Here is a 22248-nt window from a genome sequence, read left to right as displayed (position 1 = left end):
TGTTTTGGGCTAATTGATCCCTTTTATAATTGTTTTAACTTCTTCAAAGTTCTCAGATGAAACTTTACGTGTTTAACCCCCCCCCCCCCCACTCTATTCTTCATTATAAACTTGTAATTATGTTTTAATTGTTGTAGACAAAAAGTAATGACTGCTGTAACTGATGTTCATTTTGAATTGTGATGGCACCCATCCCTCCGCGCCACCCCCACCCCCAAGGATCCATTATGCCTCTGAGATGCCTTGCAAGATTTTTGTTTTTAAATTTGCGCCCTGTCTGCTTGAGCGCCATGCAAAGATAGGAGCATTCAGTGCAAAATTGAGTATTGCGTTGTTGGATGTGGCAAAGGATGAGCGGGTAAATCTGGTCCTGTCTCCCGGGGCTGTATGGAGAAAAGAGAAGGGGGGTTCTCCTATGCTCTGGCAAACATTAAATACTCTTGTCAACATCACTGAAACAGATGATCTGCTGACTGATCTAATTGAGGTTTGTGAGATTTTTCCTTTTGACTAATCGCTGCGGAGTCTGTCATCCAATTATTTGTGACTGCACCTCAAAAGCAAACTGGCTGTAGGACGTAAAGGACAATGTACAAGTTTCTTCATTCTGTGTATTTTCAACAGCTACAGCTTTGATTTAAGCATTTGCTTAAATATAAATAATGTTGGGTATCCACCAGCTGTTTTTTGTTTGTTCTGTGATAAAGGCTGTTAAAATGAGTCAGCTTTTTATTGTTCATTTGATTATATCATTGTCTTGCTGGTTTCCTGCTATGTCGCCTGTCCAAGTAGTTAATACTGGATTTCTCTTTCCTCAACTCTCATCTGAACTAACCAAATTAATTCTTGCTGGTATTTATTTTTGGTGGCAGTGGGACATTGCTTTTTCCTATGGCCTTTGAATTTCATTACAGTTTTAGGATTGTAGCTTAGGTTTTCAAGTTAAATTTATTGTCATCTGATTGTGCAATTGCTACCCGATGAAACAGCATTCTCCACTCCTCAGTGCAAAACATGCAGACACACAATCAGACATAAAACACATGCAGACAAACAATACATTTACAGGACGAGTATTTCATCTATACAAATAAATAAATAAATATTGTTTGTGTGGTCAGTGTGAACAGTTGCTTTGGTTGTTCAGCCTTCTCATTGCCCGGGGAAGAAGCTGTTCCTCAGCCTGGTGGTGCTGGCTCTGATCCTCCTGTATCTCTTCACTGGATGGGAGCAGCTGAAAGATGCTTCGTGCAGGGTGGAAGGGGTCCTCAATGATTTTGAGCACCCTCTTCAGACAACGATCCGGTAAAACACATCGATAAATGGGAATTGTAAGGTAAAACATCATGAGATGGGAATGTGTAAGGAGTTACCCTGTACAGGGCTGTAACAAGATGTGAATGCATCCTTGTACTTACAAGATAAGAGAGACATTGATGGATTGAGAGGCAGGAAGCTAGCAGGGAAAGGATAGCAACATCATGAGATGGGAATGTGTAAGGAGTTACCCTGTACAGAATGGACATTCTGGTGATCATCTCTGCCATTCTTATAGTCCTGTGGATTGACTTCCAAACCATTTCTCTGCAGAAACAGTACCGCACTGTGACGCAGCTGGTCAGGATGCTCTCAGTTGAGCTCTTATAGAAGGTTGACACAACGGTGGCCGGTAGCCTTTCACGCTTCAGTCTTCTCAGGAAGTGCAGTCGCTGTTGTGCCTTCCTGACAAATGAGGAGATGTGTGTCCATGATAGGTCACTAGTTAAGTGAATTCCAAGGAACTTGGTATTCTCCAGAGTTGTCGATGTGTATTGGAGGGTGATCATTCCTGGTCCTCCTGAAGTCCACGATTATCTTCTCCGTCTTGTCTATGTTGAGACTCACACCATTTCATGAGATTTTCCACCTCCTCTCTGTAGTGCGACTCATCTTCATTGTGGCTGATGAGGCCGACTGCTGTTGAGCCATCTGCAAACTTGATGTCATTGCTAGAGCTGGATCTGGCGATCCAGTCGTGGGTCAGGAGCGGGCTGAGCTCACCGCCTTGAGGGGCGCCTGTGCCCAAGGTGACGGTGTTCGACGTTCTCCTACCGACTCGGACAAAATGCGATCTTTCCGTTAGGAAGTCCAGGATCCAGTGAGAGAGGGGTATTGAGTCCCAGCGAGGAGAGCTTCTCTATCAACCTCAAGAGGAAGGATTGTATTAAATGCCGAGGTGAAGTCAATGAACAGCAGCCTGCCGTACGAGGCGTCGGTCTCCAGCTGGGCTAGGGCAGAGTGAAGATGAGGATATGGTATTGTCTGTGGAACGACAATGCTATAATCGTTTAAATGATTTTGCTTTTCCTTTTTTCTCTAACAAAAAACAATTAGAAATACCTATTTCATCTGTTTATTATTTGCAGGTTGAATTCCACTTCAGTCATTTTAAGTGACCAAGTACATATCTTGGGTAATTTTTGAATTGGTTTAACTGAAATATATTTGTTTTAAAAGTTCACCTGTGCATTTGCAGGTGTATTAATTTTTGTGTGTAGTTTTATTTAGAATATTTTTCTAGGTAAAAGATGCCCTTATTTTGAAGATAAAACCATCTATTCTTCCCAAAGATGCCAGTTATTAATGAGTTCTAGAAAAAAAATCTAATGACTGGATGAACTTCTTTTTATTAGATGCAATTCATGGACAGGTACATGGATGGGAAGGGGAGGGAGGGCTATGGACTGGGAGCAGGCTTGTGGGACTGGGCTGAAGGGCCTGTTTCTGGGCTGCAATGTTCTATGCTTCTAAGTGCGATTAGACGTGATAATAAGTTTGTTTGTTTGCCTCATAATTGTTATAGATTTCGATTAAAAATTAAAATGGAAGTATGCTCATACACCATCAATAGTATCAGAATTTTTATCTCTGCAGGGCACATGCATTTGCTTCCAGCAAGTTTCCCAAAAAATCAGATCTTGAGAAAGGTCTTGGATTTATAGTGATAAATATCATACAGGTTAAAGTTAAATTATTCATAGTTTTGGTATTGGTAAATATATATGAATTTGGAACTGATGGGATGACTTCCATTGATAATAAATGAAATACAGTACTAACCACCTTCCCATTCATCCCCATCTCTGTTTGTTTTTCAGTCACTCCTGCTTTTGGGTGGAATTGCTCTCGTCTGCCTGGCCCTCAATCTCCTCTTCCTTCTCTTCTATTCCTTTTGGCTCTGCTGTCGACGGAAGAGAGAAGATCAGCTAAATGCAGATTGTTGCTGTACGGCTTGGTGTGTGATTATTGCAACACTTGTGTGCAGGTGAGGGCAATTTCTTGCCAACAGTTTATTGCCGTGAGGCTTTGTTTCAGGGGCAATGCAGGTGACCCCTGTGTTGCAGGTGGGTGTATGGTCTTCCTAGAAACCATCTGTATTTTAATTTTCCACAACTCGAAGCCATATGATCAGTGCAAGCGGCAAGAAATGCAAATTGAAAAATGTATTGATTTACTTTTTTCTCCTATATAAATTTCACTTGAAGTTTTTTAATATATTGATTTGTGAATTCCTTATGTCTGAAAAGTTTCCTGGACTTATTTTTCTGAGTAATACTGTGAGCTCTATTGTGTTGGTTTCCTGTCTTTAACCACATTCTGATGAAACTTCATGAAACAGTCGGCTTAACGTCAATAGTAGGAATAATAATGCAATCTCCACAAAGGGAGAAAACAGAGTAGTTAGAAATGAAATGAATAATCATCATTCTTGGAATGTAAGAAAGTGCAGACAGTGGAATGCAACTTTTCTGGCTGTTCAAAGATGACTCATGATGGGAGAGTAAAGTCAACTTTCAAGGTTCCTTTATTGTCACGTAATAATATACAAAAGTGTAATATACATGATATTCTTCAACTTTTGTCTGCCGTCAGGCAAATAAAGAGTCTCCATGGGCCCCTAACGATAGGAGAAAGATAAGCAAAAGAGAGTCCCTTCAGAGACACTGAGGGTCCATGGATTTTAACTCCAGCGCCCCCCGCAGCCTCTACAGCTGCACGGTCTCCTGTTCAAGAGTCTGGCAACCTGAGCTCCAGGCCCAAACCTCTAATACAATCAGGAAGCCATCAGCGCCTGATGCCCTTTGGAAGCCCTTTTTACCCTCAGCATCTTCTTGAATCTCTATTTTGATACCTGGTACCCCTTAGCCAATCTCTAGTAGCCCGCAGCCTGTGTGAGTCCTTCGGCCGCTGGTTCGCTGCCATGGTCACGCTCCAGAAAGGTCATCTCCTATCCTTCACCTTCTCAAGAGTTGGCGTTCTTCCCGTTTCTGGTGCCATGTGCCTATCTGCTGGTCTCCTGAAGTTCGCCAGACCTTGTGGTATGCTGCCCAGCACAAGCGCTGCTGTCTTGGGCACAGACTTTATGGTTGCAGGCTGAGGAAGGGGATGAGTCAACATACAGGATTGTGGTGAATGTCTGCCAAGCTGCCTGTCTCCCCTCTGACGAGCCTTGCTGTACTAACATTGGCTGTGCATTATCTCTACTGTTAAGGACACTCCCCTTGGATATAACTGTATATGCATTGTCTTTCATTATTGTACCATGTTTCTGCTAATAAAAACCATGATTATTGTTTGACCACATCGTCTTTGTCTACTTCATCAACTGGCACTTCAAGGATGGAGATCGAAAACTTGGCTGAATGGAGCACCCACAACAACCTTGCACTCAATGTCACCTGATTGTTGACTTCAGGAAAGGAAAACCAGAGGTGTACAATCCAGGGATCATTGGGGGTCAGAGGTGGAGAGGGTGAGCAAATTTAAGTTCTTTGGAGTCAATATCTCAGAGAAACTTTTCTGGACCCAACACACTAATGGCATCTTGAAGAAAGTGCCTCAACTTACTCAGGAGTTTGTGGAGGATTGGTCTGACATCAGAAACCCTGGCAAATTTCTACAACAGAGGTGTGGTGGAAAGTGTGGTGACTGGCTGCATCACGGTTTGATAAGGGAACACCAATACCCCTGAGTGAAAAGCCCTGCAAAAGTAGTGGACACAGCCCAGGACATCACTGGCAAAACCCTCCCCACTATTGAGTACATTTACAGGGAACGCTGCCGTCGGAGGGCAGCAGCAATCATAAAGGACCCACACCACCCAGCACATGCTCTGTTCTCGCTGCTGCCATCAGGAAAGATGTAGAGGTGCCACAAGACTCACACTACCAGGTTCAAGAACAGCTGCTACCCCTCCCATCATCAGACTCCCCAGTGGCAAACTCAGTCAGAGACTCATTTAAGGACTCTTGTGCATGTTATTGAGTTTCTTTTGTGTTTTCTGCATTGCACGGATTAGTTATCTGTTTACAATTCTTTTATTTGTTTACATGTTTACTCCATGTAGTTTATTTTTTCCTCTACCAATTAGTGGTAAATCTGCCACGCCCACAGGAAAAAGCAATCTCAGTGTTCCATTTGATGTCATGCATGTACTCTGACAATAAATCTGAAATCTGTCTTTTAAAAGAACCCAACATTGTTGGCCCCTTTAACAGGTCATTTAAAGCCTGTATGGAGGCATCAGCACCAGGACCCCATGGAGCAGTGCTGTGTCTCCGCTGTGTTTGCATCAGCAGAAGAGTGGCCATTACAGCGCCTCTGGCAGCACCGCCGCCTTACTTGGAGTTTGGAACTTACAGCAGTACATTGTCTGATGGCTTCTGAATTGGAAGTAAAGGATAAGAATAATTTGGGGGGGGCGGGACCCATTAGTACAATGCCATTTAGAATCCCATGCTCGCTATGAGTTTGAACATTCTCCCATGTCTGCGTGGGTTTTCACCCGGGGCTCTGGTTTGAAATGTACTGGGATATAGATTAATTGGGCAGCACTGGCTCCTGGGCCAAAAGGGCCTGTTACTGTGCTGTATGTCCAAATATAAATTAAAGTTTTAAATTTTAAAAAATACATTTATAAAGGGTAGCTACTTAAAGCAGAACCACAACAGTTTACAATTAACATTAAAAATTAAACTGGAATTAAATTCAAAATTTTGGTGAAAAATGTACCAAATTGAATTTTTTACAATTAGCTTTAGCTGTTTCGTGGAAATGTGTAGTTATTACTTGGAAATCGAACATGGATTTGGGGATGCAAAGATGACGTATCGAAAAGAGATCTTGTATTCCTCTTGAAAAAAATTACGTAGTTTATGTGATAAATATATTTTTTTCTGAAAATATGGAGCCCATGTTTTCATATTTACAATAGGTTGGTTTGAAAGTTTAAGCTCTCAATAACTTGTCCTGGTGGTGGTTTTCAGTTTCACAGCAGTTGATTTGAATTTGTATTTCTATTTTGGTAATCTCTTTTTCTTTCTTTTTAGGGGGTAGGTGGGAGGGAGGAGGGAGGAGGGTGGTGGGGAGGGAGGGAGGGAGGGAGGGAGGGATTAGGTTTATAAACCACATCTATTTCTATATCTAATTTATTATTAATTGAAATATAATTGTGGTTTTTAAAATTTTTAAATGAAATTTTTGGTGGTGGTGGAGATGTTCAAAGATGGTAGTGAGGTAGACTGTAACAAGTTTAATGGGTAACTTTACTCCTTTATGCCAATAACTGTGTGGCTTGGTTGACAATACACCATCAACAAATTTGCTGATGAACCACGGTCATGGGTTGTATTAAAAAGGGTCGATGAGCCAGCATACAACAGGGAGATTGAAAACTTGGCTGAATGGTGCACCAACAACAACCTCACATTCATTGTTACCAAAACCAAGGAGCTGATTGTGGACTTTAGGAAGGGAAAACCAGAAGTATGTGATCGAGTGGGGATCAATCAGAGATAGAGAGGGTGGCCAAATTTAAATTCCTAGGAGTCACATTCTCAGAGGATCTGTCCTGGACCCAACACGTGAATATCATTGTGAAAGAAGCTCGAAGCTTGTTATCTCCTCTACCTCCTCAGGAATTTGTGGGCCAGATTCCATGAATCTTTGATTGTTTAAAAAAAAATCCTACCACCTGGCCCGTTCTTCAGGCAGTTTAAACCTGCAGGGGGCCATTAGGCATGAGAGCCAGGTAGTGGGACCTTGTGGTGGAGCATTGGAAGACTAGATCTTTTCTGCCCGTTTCTCCCGATGTGCTCGAGCGATGGTGCTGCTGTTCTCGCAGTCGCAGAAACGCTGCATATATCATATAGGAGTCTAGAACACTACAGCTCTGAAAACAGGCCATTCGTCTCCTCTAGTCTGTGCTGACCCTAGTCCCACTGACCTGCTCCCATTCCATAACGCTCCAGGCCTCTCCCAACCATGTATCTATCCAATTTATTCTTAAAATACAAGATTGAGCCTGCATTCACCACATCAGATAGCAGCTCATTCCACACTCCCACCACTCTCTGACTGAAGAACTTCCCACGAATGAGCCCCTAAACCTTTTCCCCTTCAGTTTAAAACCATGATCTCTCGTATTTATCTCCCCCAATCCAAGAGGAAAAATTGATATCCTTCCTGTAGCATAATGCTGTTAAACCACAAACACAATAACCATTTTATCCAATCTGTAGTTTCGTTCTCAACACCCCCAATAAATTTTTCACCATATTTTAATCAGTTCTACTTATTCCAGAGCATTCAACTTATTTAAAAAAAAATAAATATAAAGGTGAAATTATATAATGGTTTATTCAAAATGGAGATGTGGGGGGGCTGGTAGTCATGGTGGGGAGCTGGCTGATGGAGGACCTCAGTTTTACCAGCCCCCCCACATCTCCATCGGGCACACAAAACTCAAAACGGTCAACCAGTTTACCTATCTCGGCTGCACCATTTCATCAGATGCAAGGATCGACAATGAGATAGACAACAGACTCGCCAAGGCAAATAGCGCCTTTGGAAGACTACACAAAAGAGTTTGGAAAAACAACCAACTGAAAAACCTCACAAAGATAAGCGTATACAGAGCCGTTGTCATACCCACACTCCTGTTCGGCTCCGAATCATGGGTCCTCTACCGGCACCACCTACGGCTCCTAGAACACTTCCACCAGCGTTGTCTCCGCTCCATCCTCAACATCCATTGGAGCGCTTACACCCCTAACGTCGAAGTACTCGAGATGGCAGAGGTCGACAGCATCGAGTCCACGCTGCTGAAGATCCAGCTGCGCTGGATGGGTCACGTCTCCAGAATGGAGGACCATCGCCTTCCCAAGATCGTGTTATATGGCGAGCTCTCCACTGGCCACCGTGACAGAGGTGCACTAAAGAAAAGGTACAAGGACTGCCTAAAGAAATCTCTTGGTGCCTGCCACATTGACCACCGCCAGTGGGCTGATAACGCCTCAAACCGTGCATCTTGGCGCCTCACAGTTCGGCGGGCAGCAACCTCCTTTGAAGAAGACCGCAGAGCCCACCTCACTGACAAAAGGCAAAGGAGGAAAAACCCAACACCCAACCCCAACCAACCAATTTTCCCTTGCAACCGCTGCAATCGTGTCTGCCTGTCCCGCATCGGACTTGTCAGCCACAAACGAGCCTGCAGTTGACGTGGACTTTTTACCCCCTCCATAAATCTTCGTCCGCGAAGCCAAGCCAAAGAAAAAATTCAAAATAGACAATCCTGGAATTGCTTGCACACCACCATTGTAGGTGCACATCAAAATCAGCTGCTACTTTTACTTCATCACTAATAGGATCTAATTGGATAATCATGTTGAGGAACTTTGGGGGACATCCGATGCGCTCTAGTATTTGCCAAAGCCCTTTCCTGCTCACGGTGTCGAAGGCTTTGGTGAGGTCAACAAAGGTGATGTAGAGTCCTTTGTTTTGTTCTCTACACTTTTCTTGGAGCTGTCTGAGGACAAAGACCATGTCAGTGGTTCCTCTGTTAGCGCGAAAGCCGCACTGTGATTCTGGGAGAATATTCTCAGCGACACTAGGTATTATTCTATTTAGTAGAATCCTAGCGAAGATTTTGCCTGCAATGGAGAGCAACGTGATTCCCCTGTAGTTTGAGCAGTCTGATTTCTCGCCTTTGTTTTTGTACAGGGTGATGATGGTGGCATCACGAAGATCCTGAGGCAGTTTACCTTGGTCCCAACAAAGCTTGAAAAACTCATGCAGTTTGGCATGCAGAGTTTTGCCGCCAGCCTTCCAGACCTCTGGGGGGATTCCATCCATACCTGCTGCTTTGCCACTTTTCAGTTGTTCGATTGCCTTATATGTCTCATCCAGGGTGGGAACCTCATCCAGCTCTAGCCTTAGGGGCTGTTGAGGGAGCTGGAGCAGGGCGGAATCTTGGACTGAGCGGTTGGTACTGAAAAGAGATTGGAAGTGTTCTGACCATCGGTTGAGGATGGAGATCTTGTCGCTGAGGAGGACTTTGCCGTCTGAGCTGCGCAGCGGGCTTTGGACTTGGGGTGAGGGGCCGTACACAGCCTTTAGAGCCTCGTAGAAACCCCTGAAGTCGCCAATGTCCGCGCTGAGCTGTGTTCGTTTGGCGAGGCTAGTCCACCACTCATTTTGGATCTCCCGGAGTTTGCGCTGAAGATGGCTGCATGCGCGACGGAAGGCTTGTTTCTTCTCTGGACAGGACGGCTTTGTAAGGTGAGCCTGGTGGGCAGCTCGCTTCTTTGCCAGCAGCTCCTGGATTTCCTGGCTTTTTCGTCAAACCAGTCCTTGTTTTTCCTGGAGGAGAAGCCCAGTACCTCTTCAGTGGATTGCAGTATGGTAGTCTTCAACTGATCCCAGAGGGTTTCAGGGGACGGGTCCGTGAGGCGGGTTGCAACGTCGAGCTTTGCTTTGAGGTTTGCCTGGAAGTTTCCTCTCGCTTCGTCTGACTGCAGTTTTCCAACATTGAACCTCTTTCTGGGGGCTTTATTGTTCCTGGGCTTTGGCTTGAAGTGAAGGTTGAGCTTGCAGCGAACCAGCCGGTGGTCAGTGTGGCATTCCGCGCTAGGCATGACCCTGGTGTGGAGCACATCTTGTTTGTCACTTTCTCGCACCAGGATGTAGTCCAGGAGGTGCCAGTGTTTGGATCGGGGATGCATCCAGGTGGTCTTAAGGCTGTCCCTCTGCTGAAAAAGGGTGTTTGTAATGACAAGCCGCTGTTCTGCGCAGAGCTCCAACAGGAGGCGCCCATTGTCGTTGCACTTGCCGACGCCATGCTTGCCCAGGATTCCTGGCCAGGTTTCTGAGTCTTTGCCGACACGAGCGTTGAAGTCGCCCAGGATGACAACCTTGTCGGCTGTAGGGGTACGTTGGATGAGGTTGCGCAGGTCGGTGTAGAACTTGTTCTTTTCTGCTGGTTCCGCCTGGAGGGTTGGAGCATAGACACTGATGAGGGTGATGTGACGCTTGTTTTGAAGTGGGAGTCGCATGGACATGATTCGGTCCGAGAGGCCTGTCGGAAGGTTTTCGAGTTTGGAGGCAATGAAGCTCTTGACCATGAAGCCTACACCAGATAGGCGTCGTTCATCCGAAGGCTTGCCAGACCAGTAGAGTGTGTAGCCCGCGCCGCGTTCTTGGAAGCTGCCTACATCTGCCAGGCGGACTTCACTGAGAGCGGCTATGTCGATGTCAAGTCTGAGGAGTTCATGTGCAATGAGGGCAGACCGACGTTCAGGTCGATGGCTGTCAGTCTTATCTAGCATGGTTCTGATGTTCCAGCATGCTAGCTTGTCCAACTGCACGAAAACCAACAAGGTCGGGTCAGATACAGCAATGAGCTCTCTGAACCCTTCTCCATTAACAATGGCGTGAAGCAAGGCTGTGTTCTCGCACCAACCCTCTTTTCAATCTTTTTCAGCATGATGCTGAACCAAGCCATGAAAGACCCCAACAATGAAGACGCTGTTTACATCCGGTACTGCACGGATGGCAGTCTCTTCAATCTGAGGCGCCTGCAAGCTCACACCAAGACACAAGAGAAACTTGTCCGTGAACTACTCTTTGCAGATGATGCCGCTTTAGTTGCCCATTCAGAGCCAGCTCTTCAGCGCTTGACGTCCTGCTTTGCGGAAACTGCCAAAATGTTTGGCCTGGAAGTCAGCCTGAAGCTCCCCACCATGACTACCAGCCCCCCCACATCTCCATCGGGCACACAAAACTCAAAACGGTCAACCAGTTTACCTATCTCGGCTGCACCATTTCATCAGATGCAAGGATCGACAATGAGATAGACAACAGACTCGCCAAGGCAAATAGCGCCTTTGGAAGACTACACAAAAGAGTCTGGAAAAACAACCAACTGAAAAACCTCACAAAGATAAGCGTATACAGAGCCGTTGTCATACCCACACTCCTGTTCGGCTCCGAATCATGGGTCCTCTACCGGCACCACCTACGGCTCCTAGAACGCTTCCACCAGCGTTGTCTCCGCTCCATCCTCAACATCCATTGGAGCGCTCACACCCCTAACGTCGAGGTACTCGAGATGGCAGAGGTCGACAGCATCGAGTCCACGCTGCTGAAGATCCAGCTGCGCTGGATGGGTCACGTCTCCAGAATGGAGGACCATCGCCTTCCCAAGATCGTATTATATGGCGAGCTCTCCACTGGCCACCGTGACAGAGGTGCACCAAAGAAAAGGTACAAGGACTGCCTAAAGAAATCTCTTGGTGCCTGCCACATTGACCACCGCCAGTGGGCTGATAACGCCTCAAACCGTGCATCTTGGCGCCTCACAGTTTGGCGGGCAGCAGCCTCCTTTGAAGAAGACCGCAGAGCCCACCTCACTGACAAAAGGCAAAGGAGGAAAAACCCAACACCCAACCCCAACCAACCAATTTTCCCTTGCAACCGCTGCAATCGTGTCTGCCTGTCCCGCATCGGACTGGTCAGCCACAAACGAGCCTGCAGCTGACGTGGACTTTTTACCCCCTCCATAAATCTTCGTCCGCGAAGCCAAGCCAAAGAAGAATAGGATCTAGATGATAATGTGGTGAATTGGGTCAACAACTGATGACTCAAAAGATAGGAGGTGTTGTGGTCGGCGAGGAAGATTTTCAAAGCTTGCAGAAGGATCTGGACCAGCCAGAAAAATGGCAGATGGAGTTTAATGCAGGCAAGTGTGAGATGGGGCATTATGGAAGGGCAAACCAAGGTAGGAGATATATAGTTAATGCTAGGACACTGAGGAATGCAAGGAGCAGAGAGATCTGGGAATGCATTTGCCTAAAATTTTCATTTTTGGAACAACTGTTTCATAATGTTAATGATTGTTTCATGTCCTGTTTGCAAGGAAGACCAAAAACATTGGCTGGACATTTGAATTTTAAAATGTACTACATTGCATTCCAGTGGACAGGAAAATCAGACAAAATTTTGTAATTAGGTACTTTGTAATCAATGTTTTATAGCCCACGAGCTTGCAGGTTCAATCTATTGTATTTTAGTATTTGGATTGCTAAGAAAAATTATACATTTTCATAATATTACAATAGCTGTGGAACATTTTGTTGTATCTTAATACTTAACAGTTGTAAAAAAGGGAATTATTGAAAAGCACCATGATGTTGAAGTTCAACTTCAAATGTTATTGTTAAACATGACATCACATACTGTATACATTTAAATCGGAGAATAATGCTTGTGTGAAAATTGGTGACAAGTTGAATTTAATACAATTCTACATGCTTATTGTGTTGAACTGTTGCTTAAATGTTTAAAATACCTGAGTGATGATGTACAAGCGTATCTTCTTAACCGTGAACCATATGCTCCTGAAGCTTGATTGGCTCTGGGAGTTGCACAACTTTAGTTTAAAGATTGTTCTGGTTATAAAGAGTATTGCTTTAAAATCTTGATTTTAAAGTATTGTAAATAGAAATAATGTCTGTATAAAATTGAAAGGTTTCCTAATGATTGAATTTCTGTTTTATTGCAGCGCAGGGATTGCTGTTGGCTTCTACGGTAATGGAGAAACAAGTGATGGAATCTTCAGGCTTACCTATTCAATGAGACATGCAAATCGCACTATAACAGGAGTCAAGTATCTAGTAAGTATGATTTCCTGTGAGGTGAGTGAGTAAGGCAGTGGATTTTTAAGGAAGGTGGTAAATGGAAGTGTGAGAAAATAGTGGAAGGACATGTACAGCCCCCATGGGTGATGAGTTGATTCCTGTTTGCATTGAATTTTAATGTTCTGCTGATGCTGTGAGTTTTCTTTTCAGATGATTGAAAATGGCAATAACAACAGCATTCTCCAGCTGCCTGTCCTCCAATAAATTAATTCCCTTGGATTTTGCATAGATTAATTTGACAGTCTTTCAGAAAGTGTTTTATTTTCACATTCATGAAAAATGTTCCCGCTCAATAACACCCAATGCTATAAGTCAATGAGGGCAACTCTAAGTTACATGTTCCAAGACTTAGTTATGCTGGAGGGAGACATGAAGGATAGGTTGAGAAAGAGAAATAAATTGAGCCAATTCTGCAAGCTCCAATGGGATCTCAGCCACTATCAGCCGCACCTTTCACTTTTGCTCCTCCCACCTCTTCACCCTCCCCCCACGTTCCCCCACCCTGTCACTTTTGGCAGGGATTACTCTCTTTCTGACTCCCTCGTTCACAGGATAATGTGAACTATTTTGTAACTGCGTAAGAATACACTTTTCTCATTGTAGTGCACCTCTGTGGGGCGTATGTATATGTGAGTGTGTGAACAGTTTCCTGAGATGGTTGAAAGCATCAATAGTAAAGTATCTTCTGTTATTTGAATCTTGCATCTCTAAGTTATTTAAGAAGCCTCCCAAATAACTCCAGAGATATAACATGGTGGCAGCAGTCTAAGAGAACTAGAATAAAGCCATACAATTAATTGTAAGTCACTGAAATGCGAAGGGGAAGAAGAGAAAAAACATTACTGAAAAAAAATGGCTGGAGCAACAGCAGTTCACCCAGTGATGGACGGGAGGCTGAAGATATTATTGAAACGTTTAAAAAGTTTCAGCAGGTGCAATTTAGCATCCAAAAACCATTTTAAAAATGCAACAGCAGAGGAGAAGGTCAATTATATACTTCTCTGGACAGGGGAGCGAAGCCTTGATTTATTTATTAGCTGGAAGCTTACGGGGTGGAGAAAAATGATCCAGAACAGATATTTGCAAAGTTTGTTTCTCATTTTGAACCCAGATCTAATCATAGAATTAAACGCTATGAATTTCAAGGCTTTATGCAAGAAACTGATGAAACTGTTGATAATTTTATCACTAGACTAAAAATTGTTGCTGCAAAATGCAGATTTAGATCGACTTATAAGGGGAGTGCCCATCCCAAAGTGCAAAAGCCTCTTATAGGGAAGAATAGCTTGATCCTGGCTGAAAATATAGACACAGCCAGAGCCTTTGAAGCCACGAGGACGCAAATGGAATCCCTAGCTATGCAGACCCACCCACAGCAAAGAGAAAGAACGGTGGATGCTATAAAAAGACACAATCAGAAAATTGCAAATCCCCAAGACCTGCAGGTAGTGCGGCAGACAACACCCGTTCAATGACCGAAACAAATGCCCCGCATACAGTTCTGAATGTAGAGCCTGTGGTAAAGCAAACCACTGGGCGAAGATGAACAAGTCTGGTATGAAGAAAACTGATACCAGTGAAGAAAAAGGACAAGAAGATCCACCACATAAAAGGAAAGAACAATGAGGACTCCGACATCCAGGTACTGGACATGGAATCCATACGCCTTCATGAGAAGTCAGGTGAAGGAAGCAAGTTGCACACAAGGATCCAAATACAGAGGATAATCCAGACATGCCTATGATATTTAACCTAAAGGTGAAGATGGATACTGGATCACAAAGTAACATCCTTCCATTCAGACTCTACCGCCAGATATTCCTAGTAAACATAATAAAAGGGGATCCAAAAGACGATGTATTGAAAACAGCAAATGTTACATTAATGATCTATGGTGGACCCATGATCAAGCAGCTCGGGAGAGCTAAGATCAATGGCTGCCATAAGGGAAAGAACATCCTCTGTACATTCTACATGGTAGGTACAGACGGACCAGCAATTCTAGGTCTGGATAGCTGCTGGGAGTTGCAGTTCATCTCTGTCAATTATGAGATCCAGACGAAGAAGATATTCAAAAGGATCAACAGAAACACACAAAAAAAAGAGGAGATGATTCCCACAGAAGTACCTGCCAGGCCATAGCACCCAGTGGGAGCAGACTTGTTGACCCAGGATCAAGAGTGGTATTTAATAGTAGCCTGTTACTACTTTAAGTTTCCATTCATCAAAAGGGTGAAAGACCTGAGAGCATCAACTATCACCTCTGAAATGAGAGCGCTCCTTGCTGAACAAGGAATACCCGAGCACATAATACGTGACAATGGAACACAGTTCACGACACAAGAATTTAGAAAGCTGGCTGCAGAGTAAGGGTTTGTTTTCACTACATCATCCCCATTCTAACTCAAAGGTCATGGGTTCATTGAAGGACAAGTGCAAACAGTGAAATGCAGACTAGTTAAGTGTCGCGAAACAAAAGAAGACCCAGACCTAGCTCTTCTATCATTACAAGCAACACTTTTAAGGGCTGACATGAAGTCCCTGACAGAACTTCTAAATGGCAGGAGATATAAAACAACTCTACCAAGCAAAATACACCCTCCAGAAGACCAGGAGGAAACCAGAAGAAGACTGGCTGACATGCAAGAAGAAGGACGCCAGCATTATAACAAACATAAATAGAAACATTGCCAGAACTCTTCAGAGGGCAGCATGTGCATATTCAAGAGCCAAAGTTGAAAACATGGACCCCAGTAAAGAGAAGCTGAGTCACCAAGATCATACATTGTCGAGACAGACTCTGGCAATCAGCTGAGGAGGAGCAGAATTCACATCCGGCCGACACAAGATGTGATGAAGCAGAAAGCTTTAACGCCAGCAAACCCTGCAACACCAACAGCAAGTGAAGAGACTACAACCACTAATACTGAAACATCAACACAACAGTTGACAGGTGAAGCTCAACAAGCTACATCATCTACACGTGGACCAGCAGCACAGAGCCCAATGGTCACAGCCAAATCCACAAGATGGCGAAGCAACGTACTGTTGCCAGTGTTATATCAATAAGAACTATTTAAAAACAGTTGTGTAAATAAACTAGTGTACAAGTTCAGTTACTTGCACTGAAAAGAAAGTGATAAAGAACAGTAAATGTTTCTTTATCTTGAGAAGGAGGAATGTTAAATAGTCAGAATAATGTGAATACACCCTTCTAGTTCTCACTGTCGTAACTATGGTCCTTCACTGTGGGGGGGGGTGGTGGGGGGGGGTGTATGTGTGTGTGTCTGTGTATGTGTTAACATTCCTGAGATGGTGGAAGGCATCAATAAGGGAAGTCTCTTGTTATTTGAATCTTGCATCTCTAGTTACTTAAGAGGCCACCCCTCCCCCCAAATAACTCCAGAGGCATAACACCTTCCTATCCTCTGGTACTTTCTGCTATAACTGGATGTGCCATTCTTGTCCCTATGCCTTATTTTTTTTATCCCAGTTGCAGTCTTTGGTCTCTCCAAACAAGTGAAACTCCATGAGGGGTGGGAATTCCTAGAACAATATGTGATCAGCAAAGTTCAAATTTCAGATTTATTGTCAGAGTACATACATGAAATCAAATACACCCCTGAGATTCTTTTTCCTGACGGTCAGGCAGAATTTCTACTTACCGATAATGCAAAAAAAGCGCTCAAGGAAAGAGAGTTATACATAAGAGAGGACTGTAAACAGAAAAAATATAAGCAAACTGTGCAATACAGAAAATAAATGTTCAATGATAAATAATGTGCAATGTATGAGAGCCCTTAAATGAGTCTCTCGCTGCTTTTCCACTGACACCCTCTCCAAAGAATTTACTGGAACTGGGTCCAGTTGTCCGAACGTTGGCGTCGAGTGACATCATTTCACGACTGGGATTAAACGGCTCTTATCCCCGACATTTGCTGACGCCAGTGTGCTGATAAAACTAGTGGAAAAGGGACAGCACAAAGTCACCTGGGGGGGTGGGGGGGGGTGGTGGGAGTGTGTTCATTGGAAAAGCAATTAGTGTCCCAGTTAAGGGTGTCCCAGTGGAAACGGCACAAAGGACTTTCTATTCCAGGACACTGCACATTCAATTAACTGGGATGCCAGTGGAAAAGAGGCTTCTGATTGAGTTTGTTTAGGAGTTTGATGGTGGAGGGGCAGCAGCTGTTCCTGTACCTGGTGGTATGAGTTGTGGCAGCTGTATCTCTTTCCTGACGGTAGCAACGAGAATAGAGCACACCCTGGGTGGTGGGGATCGTTGTTGATTGCTGCCGCTCTCCCACATATAGATTTTCTCTATGGTGAGGAGAGTTTTGCCTGTGATTACTGGGCTTTTTCAGGGCTTTCATCTCAGAGGTATTGGTGTCCCCATATCACACTGTGATGTAGTCAGTCAGCCCACTTTGAAATACACATCTTAAGAAATTCACCAAGGTGTCGTATCAAATCTCCAGAAACCTCTGAGGAAGTAGAGGTGCTGATGTGCTCTCTTCATGATGACATTCGTGCGTTGGGTCCAGGAAAGGTCCTCTGACTTGGTGACTTCCAGGAATTTAAGTTGGCTCCCCTTCTTCTCCTCTGATCTCCCAATGATCACTGGATCGTACACCTCTGGTTTTCTCTTCCTGAAGTCCACAATGAGCTCCTTCATTTTATTAGCATTGAGTGCAACGTTGTTAACTCAGCATTCAGCCAAGATAGATATTTTGCACCTAGTCTCATATAATGAGTCAAGTTTAATTAATAAGCTCTTGCAAACAAATCTCTGAGCTAAACCTCATTCTGGATGACAGTTTTTATTTTAAAAAAGGTCAAAACCAGAGTCTTAAACTTAAAGAATGTGTATGTACATTATTGTAAGTAGTAAGTTGGTTAAAGCAGTTTAGGATATTTCAAAAAGGTGCAGCAGTGGACTACACCTAATAGACTTCCATTTCACTGAGAAATGAAGACTGCGTGGGAGAAATAATCCATTCACAGATGACTAAAGTGATAAAGCACAACCGCAGTTTGAAAGCAAAGGCTTTAATTTGTTAGAAATGGTAGTAAGCTTAAGGGTGGAAGAATTCTAGCAAACAGCGGAGAATCGTTAGAAATTGATGGAATAAATAGGATACAAGAATAAATTAGTGATAACTAAAACAAGTACAATTTAAACATTCTTAGTATCTAAAAAAAAGTAGGAAAGTAAATATGTATTCCTTAGAAGCAGAATCAGGTTAATTAATAGAGATCAAGGATGTTTCTGAGATGCAAAGGAATATTTTGAATGTTTTCATGGCAAAGAACTCAAATCCTAACATAATCAAAGGGCAAAAGGACTTGAAATGTATCACTGGAGAAAAGGTACAGAGCCAGCTGCCAAACAGTGTTTTTCTGGGCTCTGATATACTACCTCATCACTGTTCCCATGCTCAAGATCTTCCTGATTGGTCGGCAAAGGATTTCATGTAACACATAAAGGAGATTGGGCTGCCATTGCCTGAGTCCAGATTTGATGGGGAAGCTTTCTGTTTCTCTCCCATATATTTTGACTGTACAAACTGGTATTTGTGCACAGCGGTTGCATCCAATTCCTGATTCCCTCTCCTAAGGCCATGTTGGAGAGCATGCCCATCATGTATACGTGTGATAATCTCTCGAAGGCCTTCTTCCGGTTTGAGCTGAACAGGCAGATGTTGATTTCCCTGTGGCATATGATGATGTCTTGGCACCATGAGGCCACCAGCGATTTTCAAGCAGTGCAAGTTTAGCCCAAGTGGATCACCTGTCCCAGAACAAACCATTCAATTGGTTTTGATTTCAGACAGAACCTAATAATCTACATTCAACAATGATATTGGTCGCCTGTCCCCGATTGCAAACCTTTCTCCCCCCCACCCCTTCCTCGTGGATTTTGCCGTGCTGCCAGTTACAAACATAACAGATGTTCTCTTTCTGACTTTCAGGGACAGCTGGTGTGATGCATTATATTGGTTGTGCACGTTATAGCAATAAGTGCACTTGTGATGGAGGGAGTGAATGTTTAGATAGTGGAAGGAATTCCCAATATTCTGCTGAGTTCAGAAAATTTACCATTTTCATTTGTAGAGATTAAATCTGGAAACATTCTGAATTTATTGCGGTCTTTGCCTGGAGAATGGAGAAAAATTTATGAATGAATGTAAAAAAAAAACCTTTTTGCAGGCTCTGTTGATGGGAAAAAGGTAGGATGAAGAAATGCTGGTGCCTGTCAAAGCCAAGCTTGCGAATATTGGTTTGGAGGCGATGTGGATTAGTATTTTGAATTGGTGAATAAGCGCTAACACATTACAAGTGTAGCCATTAATAAATTGAGAGAGAAATGTTATAAATTTAGGTTTGGCAGAGATATCTTTTGCTGGCTTAGACATTCTCTCAAGAGGTTCAAGTTTAGTCAATTGGTTTACTTTTACTGTAATTGATGCCGACTGCCCTATACTTCACTTGCATAACAAAATAACCTGGGGATATTGTTATAAATCCATCAGTTTCGTGTCAATAAATGAACCGAACCTCTTCACAAATGATTCAATGTTTTTTTTTAAATAAAGGATGAGTTGGCAGCTGAAGTGGTAACTGTGGCTTCATTTTGAGATTCAAGTTAGAGAGTTGGATCTGAGGGGAAAGGACAAGCTATGGTCCTGGTGCAGGTCATTGGGATGAATCGGAGTAATAGTTTGGCACAGACTAGATGGGCCAAAGGACCTGCTTCTGTGCTGCAGCATTCTATGTTTCAATGATGAGCAGAGATAATTTGGGGATTTATTTGCATCAGTGCAAGTGGAGACCTAATGTAAGAGTAAACTAATGCAGGGGATACGTGGGAGATGGCAGGGTGCTGGAGCAACATGCAGTCTGATGGAGAAACTCAGCTGGTTGAGGAGCATCAGTGGAAGAAAAAGAATTGATAACATTTTGGGCTGGAATCCCCTTTCAGGACTCAAAGCCAGTCTGATGAGGAACCAGTGGAAGGGGTTGGACAAAGGCCAGGGGGGATTTAGTCAATCAGGGAGGTATGAAGGATGATGGACAGAAGCAGGGGCCAGACAAAGGGAGAAAGATACAAGAGAAATAAAGGGTAATGTAGCCCTATTTCACTGCTCCCTTGCTTGAAGCTGATTGTGTGATTTGTTTCCCATGTTTTATCCTTCGCCCCATCCTGGGATGTCTGACTGAATGTAGTTGTTTCTTTAAGGATTGAATCTGCATTTTATGTTAAAAATAAAACTAGCCCGCTGTGTTTCAGTTGCCACAGTCGGAGTAACGTAGCATGTGAACAGACAGGTTGGCCTAACAGCCGCCTTGACCAATTTGTGTACCTGAGCTAGTCCAGTTTGCCTACCTTTTGGCCCATGTCCCTCAAAGCCATCCCTATCCATGAACCTGTCCAACTGTTGTTTGCCTCTCCCACTTTCTCGCGCAGCTTTCCCCACAGAGCCATGGTGTTAAATAGTCGCCCCGCACCAGCCGGTTCTTCCCTGGTTTGTCCTTGCAGTTTTTTTTTGATGAAGGCACAGTATTTACCAGCCTTCAGTCTTCCAGTCCCTCGCCCATGGGGAATGATGCAGACATCTCAGCCAGGACCCCAGTGATTTCTTCTCAAGCTGCCCACAACATCCAATGTTACAGTCGATCAGGCCCATTTTTATGCATTTTAAGACCGCCAGCATCTCCTCTTTTATAATGTATATTTCAAGACATCACATTTCTCCCCCATGGAAAAGCCAAACTATTTTTCAATCTCTTGCAAGTTGAAACATCTTACAAATTAGTATTTTATATTTTCCAGTCCTGTATTTATTTTACTGTGTTAAAGCTTAATTACAAGTGGTTGAAAGTTATTGCAGGTCACTAAGGGTCTAGTTAGAAGCTATTTCAGGGAAATGGATTCAGATCTGGGCACTCCATCTGAAGAAAGGGATTATATTTATTGACTTTGGAAATGGTATGGCACATGCGCACTGGAACTTTACAGAGCTAAAAGGATTAAATTGTAAGTTTCATAGGCTAGACTTGTTTTTCTATCAGTATTTAAGATTATGGGATGATTTGAGTTTTTAAGGTGATTAAAAAGGATTTGACAAAACAGATAGAGAAATAATTTCCTTGTGAGGGAATGTGGAACCAGAATGTGCAACCTTAAAATTCGGGTTAGTCTGAGGAATGCAACCAGAAATTACTTCTTAAAGCATTTTGAGAATGCGAAACTCTTTAGGCAGACAGCATGGTAACAGGCTCTCCTGGCTCAAAAGCTCATGCCTCTCAAATATACCAAAACCTCTGTACATTTTGAAGGGAGGGAGAAAACCTGGAGGAAACACACGCAGACATGCAGAGTCAATCCTTAAAGAAACAACTACATTCAGTCAGACATCCCAGGATGGGGCGAAGTACCGGATTTGAACCCGGGTTGCTGGCACCGTAACAGCATTGCGCTAACCACTATATTAACCTTGTCACCCCAAAAAGAGTTGAGGTTAGATCATTTAAAAGTTTGTAATGAGTAAGAGTTTTGATTTGTAAAACTAGTACTGTGCAGGTAAATACACTTAAACCATGATGAAATTGAAGGTTGATGCATGCTCAAGGAAATAAATGGCCTCCTATTTTGGTCTGTAAACCTTTGGGAGAAAAATAGTTTCTTTTTCACAATGTAGAAAGGACCCTTTGCTATAACAATAAAATGATTTTCAGAACTCGATGATCTCAAGCAGGGATTTTTAAAAGGAATATGGTCGTGATGGTTTAGTGAATTTCGATTTCCAAGAAAATCAGAACCAGCAGGTCATTTTCATTCTTGTCTGTCAAATGAATTTTGTTTTTTGAAAACTTCATTTAATATTTTACAAAACTGAAAAAAAATATAAAGACTACCCCCTAATATCCTTCCCTCCTCCCCCCTTTCACCCACCCCAACCCCTCCAAACCTCCCAACTTCCGAGCTTATTGAAAAAAATACAATAAAATCAACTTATAACAGGGTGTTGTGTGGTGTGCCATTTTTATATCTTCCACCACATACAAAGCCATTTTTTCTTTGGCCTGGCTTCGCGGACGAAGATTTATGGAGGGGTAATGTCCACGTCAGCTGCAGGCTCGTTCGTGGCTGAAAAGTCCGATGCGGGACAGGCAGACACAGTTGCAGCGGTTGCAAGGGAAAATTGGTTGGGTGTTGGGTTTTTCCTCCTTTGTC

General features: G+C 43.4%; 1 protein-coding gene across 1 annotated transcript in view; it reads left to right on the top strand.

Annotated features, from left to right (window-relative positions):
- The first annotated feature begins 238 nt into the window (after positions 1 to 238).
- The window catches only part of LOC138746598 (protein tweety homolog 3-like), a 122760-nt gene continuing 100750 nt past the window's right edge, over positions 239 to 22248 (top strand). The window contains exons 1-3 of the mRNA XM_069904889.1: positions 239 to 358; positions 3138 to 3304; positions 12878 to 12989. Of these exons, the coding sequence (XP_069760990.1) occupies positions 239 to 358; positions 3138 to 3304; positions 12878 to 12989 (399 nt within the window). The remainder of the gene's footprint in view (positions 359 to 3137; positions 3305 to 12877; positions 12990 to 22248) is intronic.

Source organism: Narcine bancroftii, chromosome 12 (assembly GCF_036971445.1).
Source record: "Narcine bancroftii isolate sNarBan1 chromosome 12, sNarBan1.hap1, whole genome shotgun sequence".
In the NCBI taxonomy this organism is placed as follows: domain Eukaryota; kingdom Metazoa; phylum Chordata; class Chondrichthyes; order Torpediniformes; family Narcinidae; genus Narcine; species Narcine bancroftii.
This window is presented reverse-complemented; position numbering and strand designations above follow the sequence as displayed.